At 46.8% G+C, this 12,842-nt stretch overlaps 2 protein-coding genes and 1 pseudogene across 2 annotated transcripts; 2 read left to right on the forward strand and 1 right to left on the reverse strand.

The window, feature by feature from the left end:
- Nucleotides 1–1,072: 1,072 nt before the first annotated feature.
- Nucleotides 1,073–5,765, reverse strand: LOC109732211 (uncharacterized). Its single transcript, XM_020291406.4, has 2 exons — nt 2,890–5,765; nt 1,073–1,508 (listed from the first exon to the last, which is right to left on the reverse strand). The coding sequence occupies exons 1-2, from the start codon at nt 5,686–5,688 to the stop codon at nt 1,290–1,292; spliced, it is 3,018 nt and encodes a 1,005-aa protein (XP_020146995.1). The 5' UTR covers nt 5,689–5,765; the 3' UTR covers nt 1,073–1,289.
- Nucleotides 5,766–6,030: 265 nt separating this feature from the next.
- On the forward strand, nt 6,031–8,032 carry LOC109732210 (uncharacterized). Its single transcript, XM_073506668.1, has 2 exons — nt 6,031–6,880; nt 7,197–8,032. The coding sequence occupies exons 1-2, from the start codon at nt 6,106–6,108 to the stop codon at nt 7,937–7,939; spliced, it is 1,518 nt and encodes a 505-aa protein (XP_073362769.1). The 5' UTR covers nt 6,031–6,105; the 3' UTR covers nt 7,940–8,032.
- Nucleotides 8,033–8,905: 873 nt separating this feature from the next.
- The window catches only part of LOC109732209 (uncharacterized), a 31,176-nt pseudogene continuing 27,239 nt past the window's right edge, over nt 8,906–12,842 (forward strand).

Consider the following 12,842-nt stretch of genomic DNA (forward strand, 5'->3'; position numbering starts at 1 on the left):
AAGAGACTTCTAAAAAAGCCATCAACATGAGCGTGGATTTCCACCTTGTCCCGAATCATACCAGGTTCGTCCCAAATGACAACAATCGAGGACCTTCGACGCGACCATTAGCAATGGCCTAGAAGCATGCCGTGTTGGAATCGCCTCTAGGTGTCCAATTTAAGCCGCCACGAAGATGCCAATACATTTCCATGTTCTGGAACAACGTCATGAGGTTGTCTTGTAGACCATATCGCATTATCGCTCCATCCATTCCTCACGATCAAGGCCCTGTGTATCTGCTCGGCCACAGATGGGCTAGATGGCCCCCAAGAGCTCTGCCTTTCAGATCCCTTGATCCTGCCCCAAATTGGCACCCCAATCCCTCATGAATTGCCTGGTCAACTTGGTACAATGATGCCAAATGTCTAAGACCAACATAGATCGATGAGGCGAGTCGAGAGCCTCAAACCACTTGTTTTTTACCACATTGGCAAAGCCCTCCTGGCGCATCCAGAAACATCTCAAAGTGGAATCTGGGCGGCCCGACGCAAGCAACAAGGGGACATGGTCCAAACCCACCCTAGTGACAACCCGAAGTGAAGACTGAGGGAATTGTCTCTCCCAGTCCGTGGAGCCAAAACCCTATCTAACACACTCATGTCCGTGGAGACCGAAGGAGCCCTGAAACCACGACAAACTCTAAAAGTGGAATCTGGGCGGCCCGGCGCGAGCAGCAAGAGGACATGGTCCAAACCCGCCCTAGTGACAGCCCGAAGTGACGCCAGAGGGAATTCCTCTTGTGCCTCCCAGCCCGTGGAGACCAAAACCAATTCCTCTTGTGCCTCCCAGCCCGTGGAGACCAAAACCCTATCTAGCACACTGGTGTCCGTGGAGACAAAAGGAGCCCTTCAACCACCCTATCTAGCACACTGGTGTCCGTGGAGACAAAAGGAGCCCTTTAACCACGACAAGTATTTTGAAATGGAGGAAATAGTTTTCGACACCAAATTGCCCGGAGGTTCTATAAGCGGGGCGAAAGCCTATTTCGAGAGAAATTGCCTGGAGGGATGATGAAGCATGGATCGACAAGTTGCTGCATAACAAATCAAATAGAGAAGTAATCACAAGCTTACAACAGCATCGATTTCTCTCCACACACCAGATGCTTATTTCCATATGACAAATGATATCATGCCGGAGTATCAGGGTAGTACACAGGAATGTATCTAAAAGCCCACAAGAGGACATGAACCGGCTGCAACTATGCATATACAGATACAGGAGGACAGAGCTCACTTCTAAGATATTCAGTCCACTCCGATGATCGATTTCAAGAACCGGAGTTCTGCACTGAGTGCCATCAGGCGGTCAGAGGTATCGCTTGAGCCAATGGGGGGCTCCACGCCAACGAATATGTAAAGCCCTGCCAGTTCGCCTTCAAGTGTCGAAGAAGGCACAGCCCCGTACCCGGTTATTGTTCTTATCGTGTCGAGTTGTTCCCTCAACTGTTCTTCGGTGTAGCGAGCCTGGTCGAAACAAGGAAGATCATGCTTAGACACGGGAAAAAATATTGCACAAATATAAATCCTGCTGTGCTAGACATTACAAGTGTGCATTCAGTGTGGTAAACTGTGTTATAGGCATCCATCCAGTGAAATCCGGGAGCGACTGCGTTTGTTCACTTTAGCCTTTCCGGACATGACAACTTGTATGATTCCTACTACGGCCATGCTCACATATTCCATGCTTTAGTTTTATGTTCTTTTTCAGAGGAATGCATTTTATTTAGTTTTCCATTCATATACAATTTGAACTCTAGAACTGAAGGGGCAAGGCTAGAGTAAAATTCCAACCTCTTCTCAAACATACAAATTAGTCCTGGAGTTGCGGGTACTAGTTAAAGTCCCATAGAATTGTGGTTTTGTGTTACCTCAGCCCCAAATATTGTGTTTTTTGTGTTACCTCAGTACCAAATATTGTGTATTTGTGCCACCTCTTCTCAAACATACTAATTAGGGGCAAGGAAAAGGCCAAAGCTTATAAAACTGTCCAAACTTTAAACTGGATGGGAAAAATGGGCTGAAAACATCCCAGATTAATAATTGAAGATGCATCGAATTTTCGTGGTTTTCAGATTTTTTAAGACCAAATTAGGCCAACTCTTTAGATAAACTGTCCAAATTTGAAACTTTGACCTCATTTTGAGAATTGAGATTTTTTTCCAACTTCTTAATATTTACAATTTTTTCAGTTAGCTGAGCTCAGGTCGGCTTAAGCCAAGCTCTCAAGCCGAGCCATCCCTCTAGTCACTTAAACATGGGACCCCCATGCCATATATCTCATTAAGTGACTGTGTGTTTTTCTTTACTGATTATTCCTAGAGTTGTGGGTATAAGTTAAAATCCCATAAGAGTTGTGGTTTTGTGTTACCTCAGCCCCAAATATTATGTATTTGTGCAATTTTCTCTTTAAGAAATGATGTTATCATCATGCTGTACGAACTCATAAGGCACTTACTTTCTGTATCCCCATACCACCAGATCGTGAATCTATGGTTTTACCAACTGGAAATGCCACGTTTCACGCGAACAATTCGGTTGTCATTTACTAGTAAAGCAACATAAAATTATTTGAATATAATTAAATCATGTTCTGATCATTTCATGTCGAGCTATCAAATTGTAGAAATAAATAATCAGGTAGGGTCGTTTACAACGTCAATTATTTGTAAAACCTACAGACTGGCAGTGGCTTCCAACATAAATGTTACTCTGAAGAAACAAAAGAATATTTACCATATCCCTGGTTTCCATGTCGTTGCACCATATAACAACAATTTTTATAACCATTTTTGGCCTACAGATAATCTGATTAACTGTAAGAAGCACATACGTGTCATTGACTCACCTCGTTCTCAGCAACAACTCTGCTCCTAAATGCTTCATTCCTCACTGTGTAACCCACATCACTTGACTGATCGGACAGGTCAATGATTTCTTCGCCCATGGTGGAGAAATACGGTGTGCTCCCACTGGATATTACATCTTCAGTATCATGCATAGACGCCACTGGGACAAAACAGCATTCCATGCCTTGTTTGTCTACATCACCAGAATCCTTTACATTGTGTCCTGTTGCAGAAATTCCTACAATGTCACCAACATGTGCAGTTTCAACAACCACCTCTGACTCACATTCTGTGAGGTTACTCAGTGGCAGCACCTCATCTTCAGGCTTCATAGCAGCAGCAACAACGTTGACTTGCACATCAGAAATTTCCCCAATACCAAGATCTGCGGTTGAAGCACAAGCTGCAAGGTCACTCTCATGCAGCACCTCATCTTCAGGCTTCGCAGCAGCAACAATGCCGACATACACATCATTTACTTCCCCTGTAACAATATCTGGATGTAACTCAGGAGCCACAAGATTACTCGGTGACATCTCCCCACTATCTAGTGCCGCAGCTGCAATGATCTCCACTTGCACATCAACCACTTCGGCCATAACGAGATCGGTGCTCGGCGGCAGCACCTCACTTTCAGGTGCTGAAGTTACAATAATTTCCACTTGAGAATCAACCACTTCGGCCATAACAAGATTGGTGTTGCTATTAGCTTCTTCCAACACTCCCTCCACTGCAACTTCAAATCCTTCCTTGCTCTGAACCACATTGTCTTCACCATGGAACACTGGAGCTGGTGGCATGTCCTCGGCAGACTTCTTTTTCTCCATTGTTATGCCATGCTCTTTCTTATCTCCGATGTCCGATAAAAGTGAATGTTGGCCTAAATTGTGTACAGAGAATTGATCTTCTCCCTTTTTGTCTTCATCACCTGATGCTGGCACACTCGATTCGGGAAAATAGGAACCTCGCGAATGCGTCTCCTTGGTAGACTTGTTTTCCTCTGTACTTTTGTCATCCTCTTCTTTTTCATTCCAAATTTTTGATTGAAATGGTGGTTGGCCTGAATTCTCTACAGAAACATCACCTTCTTCTCTCTTTTCCTGAACCACATTGTCTTCATCACCTGATGCCGGCACAGACGATTCATAGAACAGCATCTCCTTGGTAGACTTGTTTTCCTCTGTAGTTTTGCCATCCTCTTCTTCTTTTTCATTCAAATTCTTCGACTGAAATGATTGTTGGCTTGAATTCTGTACAGCAAATTTACCTTCTCCCTTTTCCTGGACCACATTGTCATCGTCTCCGCCTGATGCTGGCACACGCGATTCTGGAAAACAGAGGCCTTGCGACACCGTCTCCTTCATATTCTTGTTTTCCTCCATAGTTTTACCATTGCCTTCTTCTTGAGAATACATGACATCCTCTGTTTCATTCCAATTCTTTGATTGACATAGTTGCTTGCCTGATACTTGTACAGCTTCTTCGCCGTTCCCCTTTTCCTGAACCACATTATCCTCTTCTGGAAACAGTGGCTTTGCTGATGCAGGAACACCAAAGCCCCTCGGTAGTGTCTCCTTTCGAGTAGACTCCCTTCCTTCCAATGGTGTGTGCTCCTCTGTATCGTTGCCACGGTTTGACATATATGAATCACGGCCAGATTCTTGGGCAGAAAATTCACCTTGCACCTCCTCCACCTCGTCGTCGGCAAACGCAGGCGCCGATGATTCGGAAACACCAGTATCCCATGGCAGCAGCGGCGAAGTGTCGCTCTCGTTTTCTTCTTTGATGATGGCCTGCTCTGTTTCAGTATCCAAATAGCCAAACACCGGAGCCTCTTCCGACACCGTCTCCTTGGTAGGCTTATTTTCCTCCATAATTTCCCCATCCTCCTTTTCTTTTTCACCAAAATTCTTTGACTGAAATTGCTGGCCTGAATTTTGTACAGAAAACTCATCTTCTCCCTTCTCCTGGACCACAATGTCGTCGTCACCACCGGACGCTGGCACACCCAATTCAGGAAAATAGAAGCTCTGCGACACCGTCTCCTTTGCAGGCCTGTTTTCCTCCATAGTTCTGTCATCCTCTTCATTGTTTATAGAACACACGCCATCCTCTTTTTCCTTCCAATTGTTTGATTGCAGTAATTGTTGGTCTGAATTCAGCACAGAGAATTCATCTTCTCCTCTTTTCTGAACTAGAGTATCCTCTTCCTGAAACAGTGGCTTTGATGGTGCAGAAAATTCTTGGGCAGAAAATTCACCTTCTACCTCGTCGTCGGCAAGCGCGCCAGGATCCCGTGAGAGGGGCAGCGAAGTGTCGCTGCCGTCCTCCTCTTCGACGATGCCCTGCCCTGTTACGGTATCCAAATGGCCGAACACCGGGGCCTCTTGGCCGTACCCTTCCGACGCGTCGAGGAATTCTTGCTCCAGGTCGTCGTATTCTTGGGGGCACGGCTGCGGCGGCGGTTGACAGGAGCGGAGGAGCGCGCCCGTGAGGTGGTTAGCGGCGGCGAGGCTGGCGAGGTAGGCGGCGAATGGGACGGACAGCGCGACGCCGGCGGCGGAGAGGACGAGCAGCGGCGGCGCCACGACCGGCGCGGCCGTCGCCGCGGCGCCCGCGATGGCGGCCGTTCGGGTCAGGCCCCATCCGCGCCGGAGCAGCTCGCGGGCCCAGCTGTCGTTATTGCCGCCGCCGCCGCCGCCAGCTGCAGCTGCAGACCGGCCGGGGCTGCTAGAGTGGGGGAGGCAGTCCTGGCCATGCGTGCCGGCGGATTCGACCTCGTCGAGGACCATGCTCATGGGATGAGGCTGAAGCCGGACTCGGAGCGGCGCTGTGGGAGGCGGCGGGGTTTGGATGGGCGGTGAGGTGGCTGCTGGCGAGTGACGATGGGCGGGGGCTTTGGCCTGAGACGCTGCGCGTGGAAAGGCGACCGCGACGCGTGTGTACCAACGTGTCGACGCGTGCTGAGCTCCTGTGCCATGCAACCGAGACGGAGTAGGGAGACGAGGCCCAGGCGGATTGATCTCCGAGTCGGTTTTCCTTTCGACCATGATTGATCTCGTCGACCCTCCTCATCTGCATATATATTCGGGCCGGGCGCCGCGTCCTCTTCCACCCAACAACCCACCCATCGATCGAAAATTGCACACGCGCACCACAGCAGCCATCTCGATCGCCGACGTAGCAGTTGGACGTGCCTGGCCCAGGCGTGCAAGATGAACGAGTCCTCCTCCCTCTCCCTCGCTCCACCCGGGGAGTCCATGGCGGAGGTGCACGCCGGCAACCGCGAGCGCCTCGTCGCCGCGCTCCGCGCCCACCTCTCCGCCGCCGGCCGCCCTCTCCGCGGCATCGTCCTTCTCAAGGGCGGCGAGGAGCAGACCCGTTACTGCACCGACCACGTCCCGCTCTTCAGGCAGGAGAGCTACTTCGCGTATCTGTTCGGGGTGCGAGAGCCGGGGTTCTACGGCGCCGTCGACATTGGTTCCGGACAGTCCATCTTGTTCGCTCCAAGGTTCTCACCTGACGACGCTATTTGGAACGGCAAACCCAAAAAATTGCCTTACTTCAAGGACATGTACAAGGTCGATTCTGTCTTCTATGTTGACGAGCTTGCGCAGGTTCTCCGATGTGAATGCAGTGAGCATGGCCATGGAGAGCCGCTTCTCTTCCTCTTATACGGACAGAACACCGACAGCGGGAACTACTCAAGGCCTGCCAGTTTCGAGGGGATGGACAAGTTCGACACCGACTTAAGCACGCTGCATCCCATCTTGACTGAATGCCGTGTTACAAAATCTGACATGGAGCTTGCCCTCATTCAGCATGCCAACGATGTCAGCTCAGAAGCGCACGTTGAGGTCATGAGGAAGATCAAGCCAGGCATGACGGAAAATCAGTTGGAGAGCACCTTTCGTTGCCATGCATCCATGCCAAGGTTCCGGTCGAAATTTCAAGATTTTCCATGGTTACCGCGTATTTCCGTACCCCTGGGTAAATCGCCATACCGAGCAAAAAATACCAGTTTTTTGAAATTTTTAAATTTAAACACCCGATTTACAGTAAAGTACGTAGGATCTAATTAATACCATGAGAGTTGGTTCTGGCATGTTGGTAGCAACCTAGTTCCTGTTTTGAGAGGTCTCTGGTTCGAATATTCGTTCATTCACTTATTTGAATTCAAAATTCAACTATAAAATTCGCTCGAAATATTCTCGGTATTTCTCGGTAACCGTGGTAACCACATTTATCCGTCCCCCTCGGTAAAATTGCCTCATTCGGTAACCAAAACCTTGATCCATGCACGAAGGCTGCCGGCGTTGCTCCTACACATGCGTATGTGCCACTGGACAGAACAGTTCCATTCTTCATTATGGACAAAATGATGGGACGGTGAACGACGGAGACATGGCTCTGATGGACATGGGAGCTGAATACAACTTCTATGCCTCTGACATCACATGTTCATACCCTACCAATGGAAAATTCACAAGAAATCAGGCAGTTGTGTACAATGCCGTCCTCAAGGCTCATAATGATGTGATATCGCATATGCGGCCTGGAGTAAAATGGATCGACATGCACAAGCTGGCGGAGCGGAGAATACTTGAGTCTCTAAAGGAAGAAGATATCATCCGTGGTGATATTGGTGACATGATGGACAGAAGGTTGGGTGCCGTTTTCATGCCTCATGGTCTTGGGCACTTGCTTGGAATCGACGCCCATGATCCCGGAGGCTACCCTGAGGGTTTGGAGAGGCCGGAGGAGCCGGGATTGAGATCCTTGCGGACCACAAGAGAACTTAAACAAGGCATGGTTATTACGGTCGAGCCGGGCTGTGATTTCATTGACGCTTTGCTGGGGCAGGCCAGGGATGACCCAATTTGCTCAAGCTTCTTCAACTGGGAAAAGATAGAAATGTACCGAAGCTTTGGTGGTGTTCGCATCGAAAGTAATGTGTATGTGACGGCGCAAGGATGCAAGAACCTCACGAACTGCCCCCGAGAGCGAAATCGAAGCGGTAATGGCTGGTGCGCCCTGGCATTCACGTGATTCATGTTCCAGTGCAACAACAACAGAGAATGGCCTTAGCAAAGCCTAAGCACTTCAATTCGCCATGCCCTTGAGAGAAATAAAGATAACCATAATAAATTTATGAAGTATAGGGTACTTTTTCCCCCGAATAAATGTAGGTCACTTTGATAAACATAGAGCCTCTCACAAGCTGTTGGTTGGTTTGTTTAAGTTTTTGATTGTAATATAAATCAGTTAATCAATCAAGCAATTGCGTGGTTGGGCATAGTTTTCTTTATAACTCGGGCCAACTATATTCTTCTATATAAAATCGCAGGAACACCGTTCCCTCGTGACGAGGTTCTACCAGAAAAAAGGAACGCCTTTTCAATTCAAAACCAGCAAAATTATCTTAGAGGTACAATAATTTTAGGTAATGTTGCCCTTGTTTTCTTAAGTGTATTATCTGATTGCGATGCTATTAGTATTTTGCATATGCGTCTCAGGCATATGATGAACTTGGTTTCATGGATAAGTTAAAAAAAAACTTGCTTTGATGGAATGAAACAAAAAAGGACTTCTTAAATATCACTCACAAACAGAATTTCTACGAGCATTGCATCTTTGGCGAGTACAAGAGGGCCTTCAAAAAGAAGTGTGGGAGTGACGGGCAACCTTAGTCTATATTGTGCTCGTGACCCGTCAAGTACCAGTCTCATAGTAGTACTGGTGTTAAAAGATCAGTCCTTCACCCGCGGATCCTTCATGGGTCGAACTTGCTCTCTTGCCATGTCTTTCACTCACTAACTCGAGTCAGACTTATTCACTGCTTACTTTTCTAGGGGTCTTTACTCTCTTGTTGTTACATGCTTTGAAAACTGGATACTTTTCATCATTCGAGCCACTCCGGCCGGTTTTGAGCCGATGTGGGCTACAGGTGGCCAAGATTTTGGGTAAAGAGACAGAAAACACATGCAATGCTCATGTTTAATTCTTTGAGACAAAATGTCGAATGGTTTTTGTGCATGCCATTCACACAGGTCATGCTGCTCTCGCTGGCCATGTTAGGGCATTTCGAACCGATGCCCTAAAAATAGCGGAGGATCTAGCAAAGTAAACTTTTAGTGGAGTATTTTTACTCGACTAAGTTTTCGCCGGACCTAACCAATCCTTTATATATAACGGAGTAAAAAATTCATTTGTATTTTATTTTCGACACCGAAATGCATTTCTTTGCTTCTTTATTTCATTCAACGATATTTTGATACATTGAAGTACATAATTCACCAATTCTTCGCTTAGCGGACAGTCCATCTTGTTTGCCTTATTTCAAGGACATGTACAAGGTCGATTTGGTCTTCCATGTCGACAAGCTTGCGCAGGCTCTCCGACGTCAGTTCAGCGTGCACGGCCATGGAGAGCCGCTTCTCTTCCTCTTATAGACAGAACACCGACAGCGGGAACTACTCAAGGCCTGCCAGTTTCGAGGGGATAGAGAAATTCGACACCGATTTAAGCACGCTCCATCCTATCTTGACTGAATGCCGTGTCATAAAATCTGACATGGAGCTTGCCCTCATTCAGCATGCCAATGTGAAGGAAATATGCCCTAGAGGCAATAATAAAGTTATTATTTTATAATTCCTCATATCATGATAAATGTTCATTATTCATGCTAGAATTGTATTAACCGGAAACTTGATACATGTGTGGATACATAGACAAAACACCGTGTCCCTAGTAAGCCTCTACTAGACTAGTTCGTTAATAAAAAATGGTTAAGTTTCCTAACCATAGACATGTGTTGTCATTTGATGAACGGGATCACATCATTAGGAGAATGATGTGATGGACAAGACCCATCCGTTAGCTTGGCATAATGATCGTTCAGTTTTATTGCTATAGCTTTCTTCATGTCATATATATATATATTCCTTTGACTATGAGATTATGCAACTCCCGGATACCGGAGGAATACCTTGTGTGCTATCAAACGTCACAACGTAACTGGGTGATTATAATGATGCTCTACAGGTATCTCCGAAGGTGTTTGTTGGGTTGGCATAGATCGAGATTAGGATTTGTCACTCCGAGTATCGAAGAGGTATCTCTGGGCCCTCTCGGTAATGCACATCATGATAAGCCTTGCAAGCAATGTGACTAATGAGTTAGTTGCGGGATGATGCATTACAGAACGAGTAAAGAGACTTGCCGGCAACGAGATTGAACTAGGTATGAAGATACCATACGATCGAATCTCGGGCAAGTAACATACCGATGACAAAGGGAATGGTGTATGTTGTCATTGCGGTTTGATCGATAAAGATCTTCGTAGAATATGTAGGAACCAATATGAGCATCCAGGTTCCGCTATTGGTTATTGATCAGAGATGTGTCTCGATCATGTCTATATAGTTCTCAAACCCGTAGGGTCCGCACGCTTAACGTTTCGATGACGATTTTGTATTATATGAGTTATGTGATTTGGTGACCGAATGTTGCTCGGAGTCTCGGATGAGATCACAGACATGAAGAGGAGTCTCGAAATGGTCGAGAGGTAAAGATTCATATATAGGATGATAGTATTCGGACACCGGAAGTGTTCTAGGGGTACCAGGTACGTATCAGGTCACCGGAAGGGGTTCCGGGCACCCCCCAGCAAAGATATGGGCCTCATTGGACCAACGGCGGGATAGACCAGCCCCTAAGGGGCTGGTGCACCCCCATATGGGTCGGCCTAAGTGGAGAAAGGAAAAGGGGAGGAGGAAAGGAAATAGAGGGAATAGGATTCCCCCTTCCTTTCCCCTCTCCCCTCTTTCCTTTCCCCCTCCGGAGATAAGGAAAGGGGAGGCCGAATTGGAGGAGGCCCCCAAATAGGATTCCTCCTACTTGGGGTGCCCCATGGCTGTCACCCTCCCCTCCCACCTATATATATGTGTGGGGAGGAGGTGCCTAGAACACACAACAAACATTGTTAGCCGTGTGCGGCGCCCTCCTCCACAGTTTACGCCTCTGGTCATATTCACGTAGCGCTTAGGCGAAGCCCTACGCGGATCACTTCACCATCACCGTCACCACACTGTCGTGCTGACAGAACTCTCCCTCGACACTTTGCTGGATCAAGAGTTCGTGGGACTTCATCGAGCTGAACGTGTGCAGAACTCGGAGGTGCCGTACATTCGGTACTTGATCGGTTGAATCGAAAAGACGTTCGACTACATCAACCGCGTTAAACTAACGCTTCCGCTTTCGGTCTACGAGGGTACGTGGACACACTCCCCCCTCTCATTGCTATGCATCTCCTAGATAGATCTTGCATGAGCGTAGGAATTTTTTTAAATTGCATGCTACATTCCCAACAGTGGCATCCGAGCCAGGTCTATGCATAGATGATATGCACGAGTAGAACACAAAGAGTTGTGGGCGATAATAGTCATACTGCTTACCACCAACGTCTTATTTTGATTCGGTGGTATTGTTGGATGAAGCAGTCCGGACCAACCTTACATGACCACGTTCATGAGACCGGTTCCACCGACAGACATGCAACTTGTTTTGCATAAAGGTGGATGGCGGGTGTCTGTTTCTCCAACTTTAGTTGAATCGAATTTGACTACGGCCGGTCCTTGTTGAAGGTTAAAACAGCACACTTGACGAAAGACCGTTGTGGTTTTGATGCATAGGTAAGAACGGTTCTTGATAGAATCCCGTAGCAGCCACGTAAACTTGCAACAACAAAGTAGAGGACGTCTAACTTGTTTTTGCAGGGCATGTTGTGATATGATATGGTCAAGACATGATGTGATATAAATTGTTGTATGAGATGATCATGTTTTGTAAAAGTTATCGGCAACTGGCAGGAGCCTTATAGTTGTCGCTTTATTGTATGAAATGCAATCACCATGTAATTGCTTTACTTTATCACTAAGTGGTAGCGATAGTCGTGGAAGCAATAGTTGGCGAGATGACAACGACGCTACGATGGAGATCAAGGTGTCAAGACGGTGAAGATGGAGATCATGGCGGTGCTTTGGAGATGGAGATCAAAGGCACAAGATGATGATGGCCGTATCATGTCACATATTTTGATTGCATGATGTTTATCCTTTATGCATCTTATTTTGCTTAGTACAGCGGTAGCATTATAAGAGGATCTCTCACTAAATTTCAAGGTATAAGTGTTCGCCCTGAGTATGCACCATTGCTACAGTTCGTCGTGCCGAGACATCATGTGATAATCGGGTGTGATAAGCTCTACGTTCACATACAATGGGTGCAAGCCAGTTTTGCACGTGCAGAATACTCGGGTTAAACTTGACGAGCCTAGCATATGCAGATATGGCTCGGAACACTGAGACCGAAAGGTCGAACATAAATCATATAGTAGATATGATCAACATAGTGATGTTCACCATTGAAAACTACTCCATCTCACGTGATGATCGGACATGGTTTAGTTGATATGGATCACGTGATCATTTAGATGACTAGAGGGATGTCTATCTAAGTGGGATTTTGTAAGTAATATGATTAATTAAACTTTAATTTATCATAAACTTAGTCCTGATAGTTTTTGCATATCTCTGTTGTTGTAGATCAATGGCCGTGCTACCGTTCCAATGAATTTTAATGCCTCTCTAGGGAAAGCTAAGTTGAAAGATGATGGTAGCAACTACGCGGACTAGGTCTGTAACTTGAGGATTATCCTCATTGCTGCACAGAAGAATTACGTCCTGGAAGCACTGCTAGGTGCAAGACCCACCGCAGGAGCAACTCCGGACGTTATGAACGTCTGGCAGAGCAAAGCTGATGACTACTCGATAGTTCAGTGTGCCATGCTTTACGGCTTAGAATCGGGACTTCAAAGACGTTTTGAACGTCATGGAGCATATGAGATGTTCCAGGAGTTCAAGTTAATATTTCAAACAAATGCCCGAGTTGA

The sequence above is a fragment of the Aegilops tauschii genome, chromosome 1 (genome assembly GCF_002575655.3).
Source record: "Aegilops tauschii subsp. strangulata cultivar AL8/78 chromosome 1, Aet v6.0, whole genome shotgun sequence".
Classification (NCBI taxonomy): Eukaryota; Viridiplantae; Streptophyta; class Magnoliopsida; order Poales; family Poaceae; genus Aegilops; species Aegilops tauschii.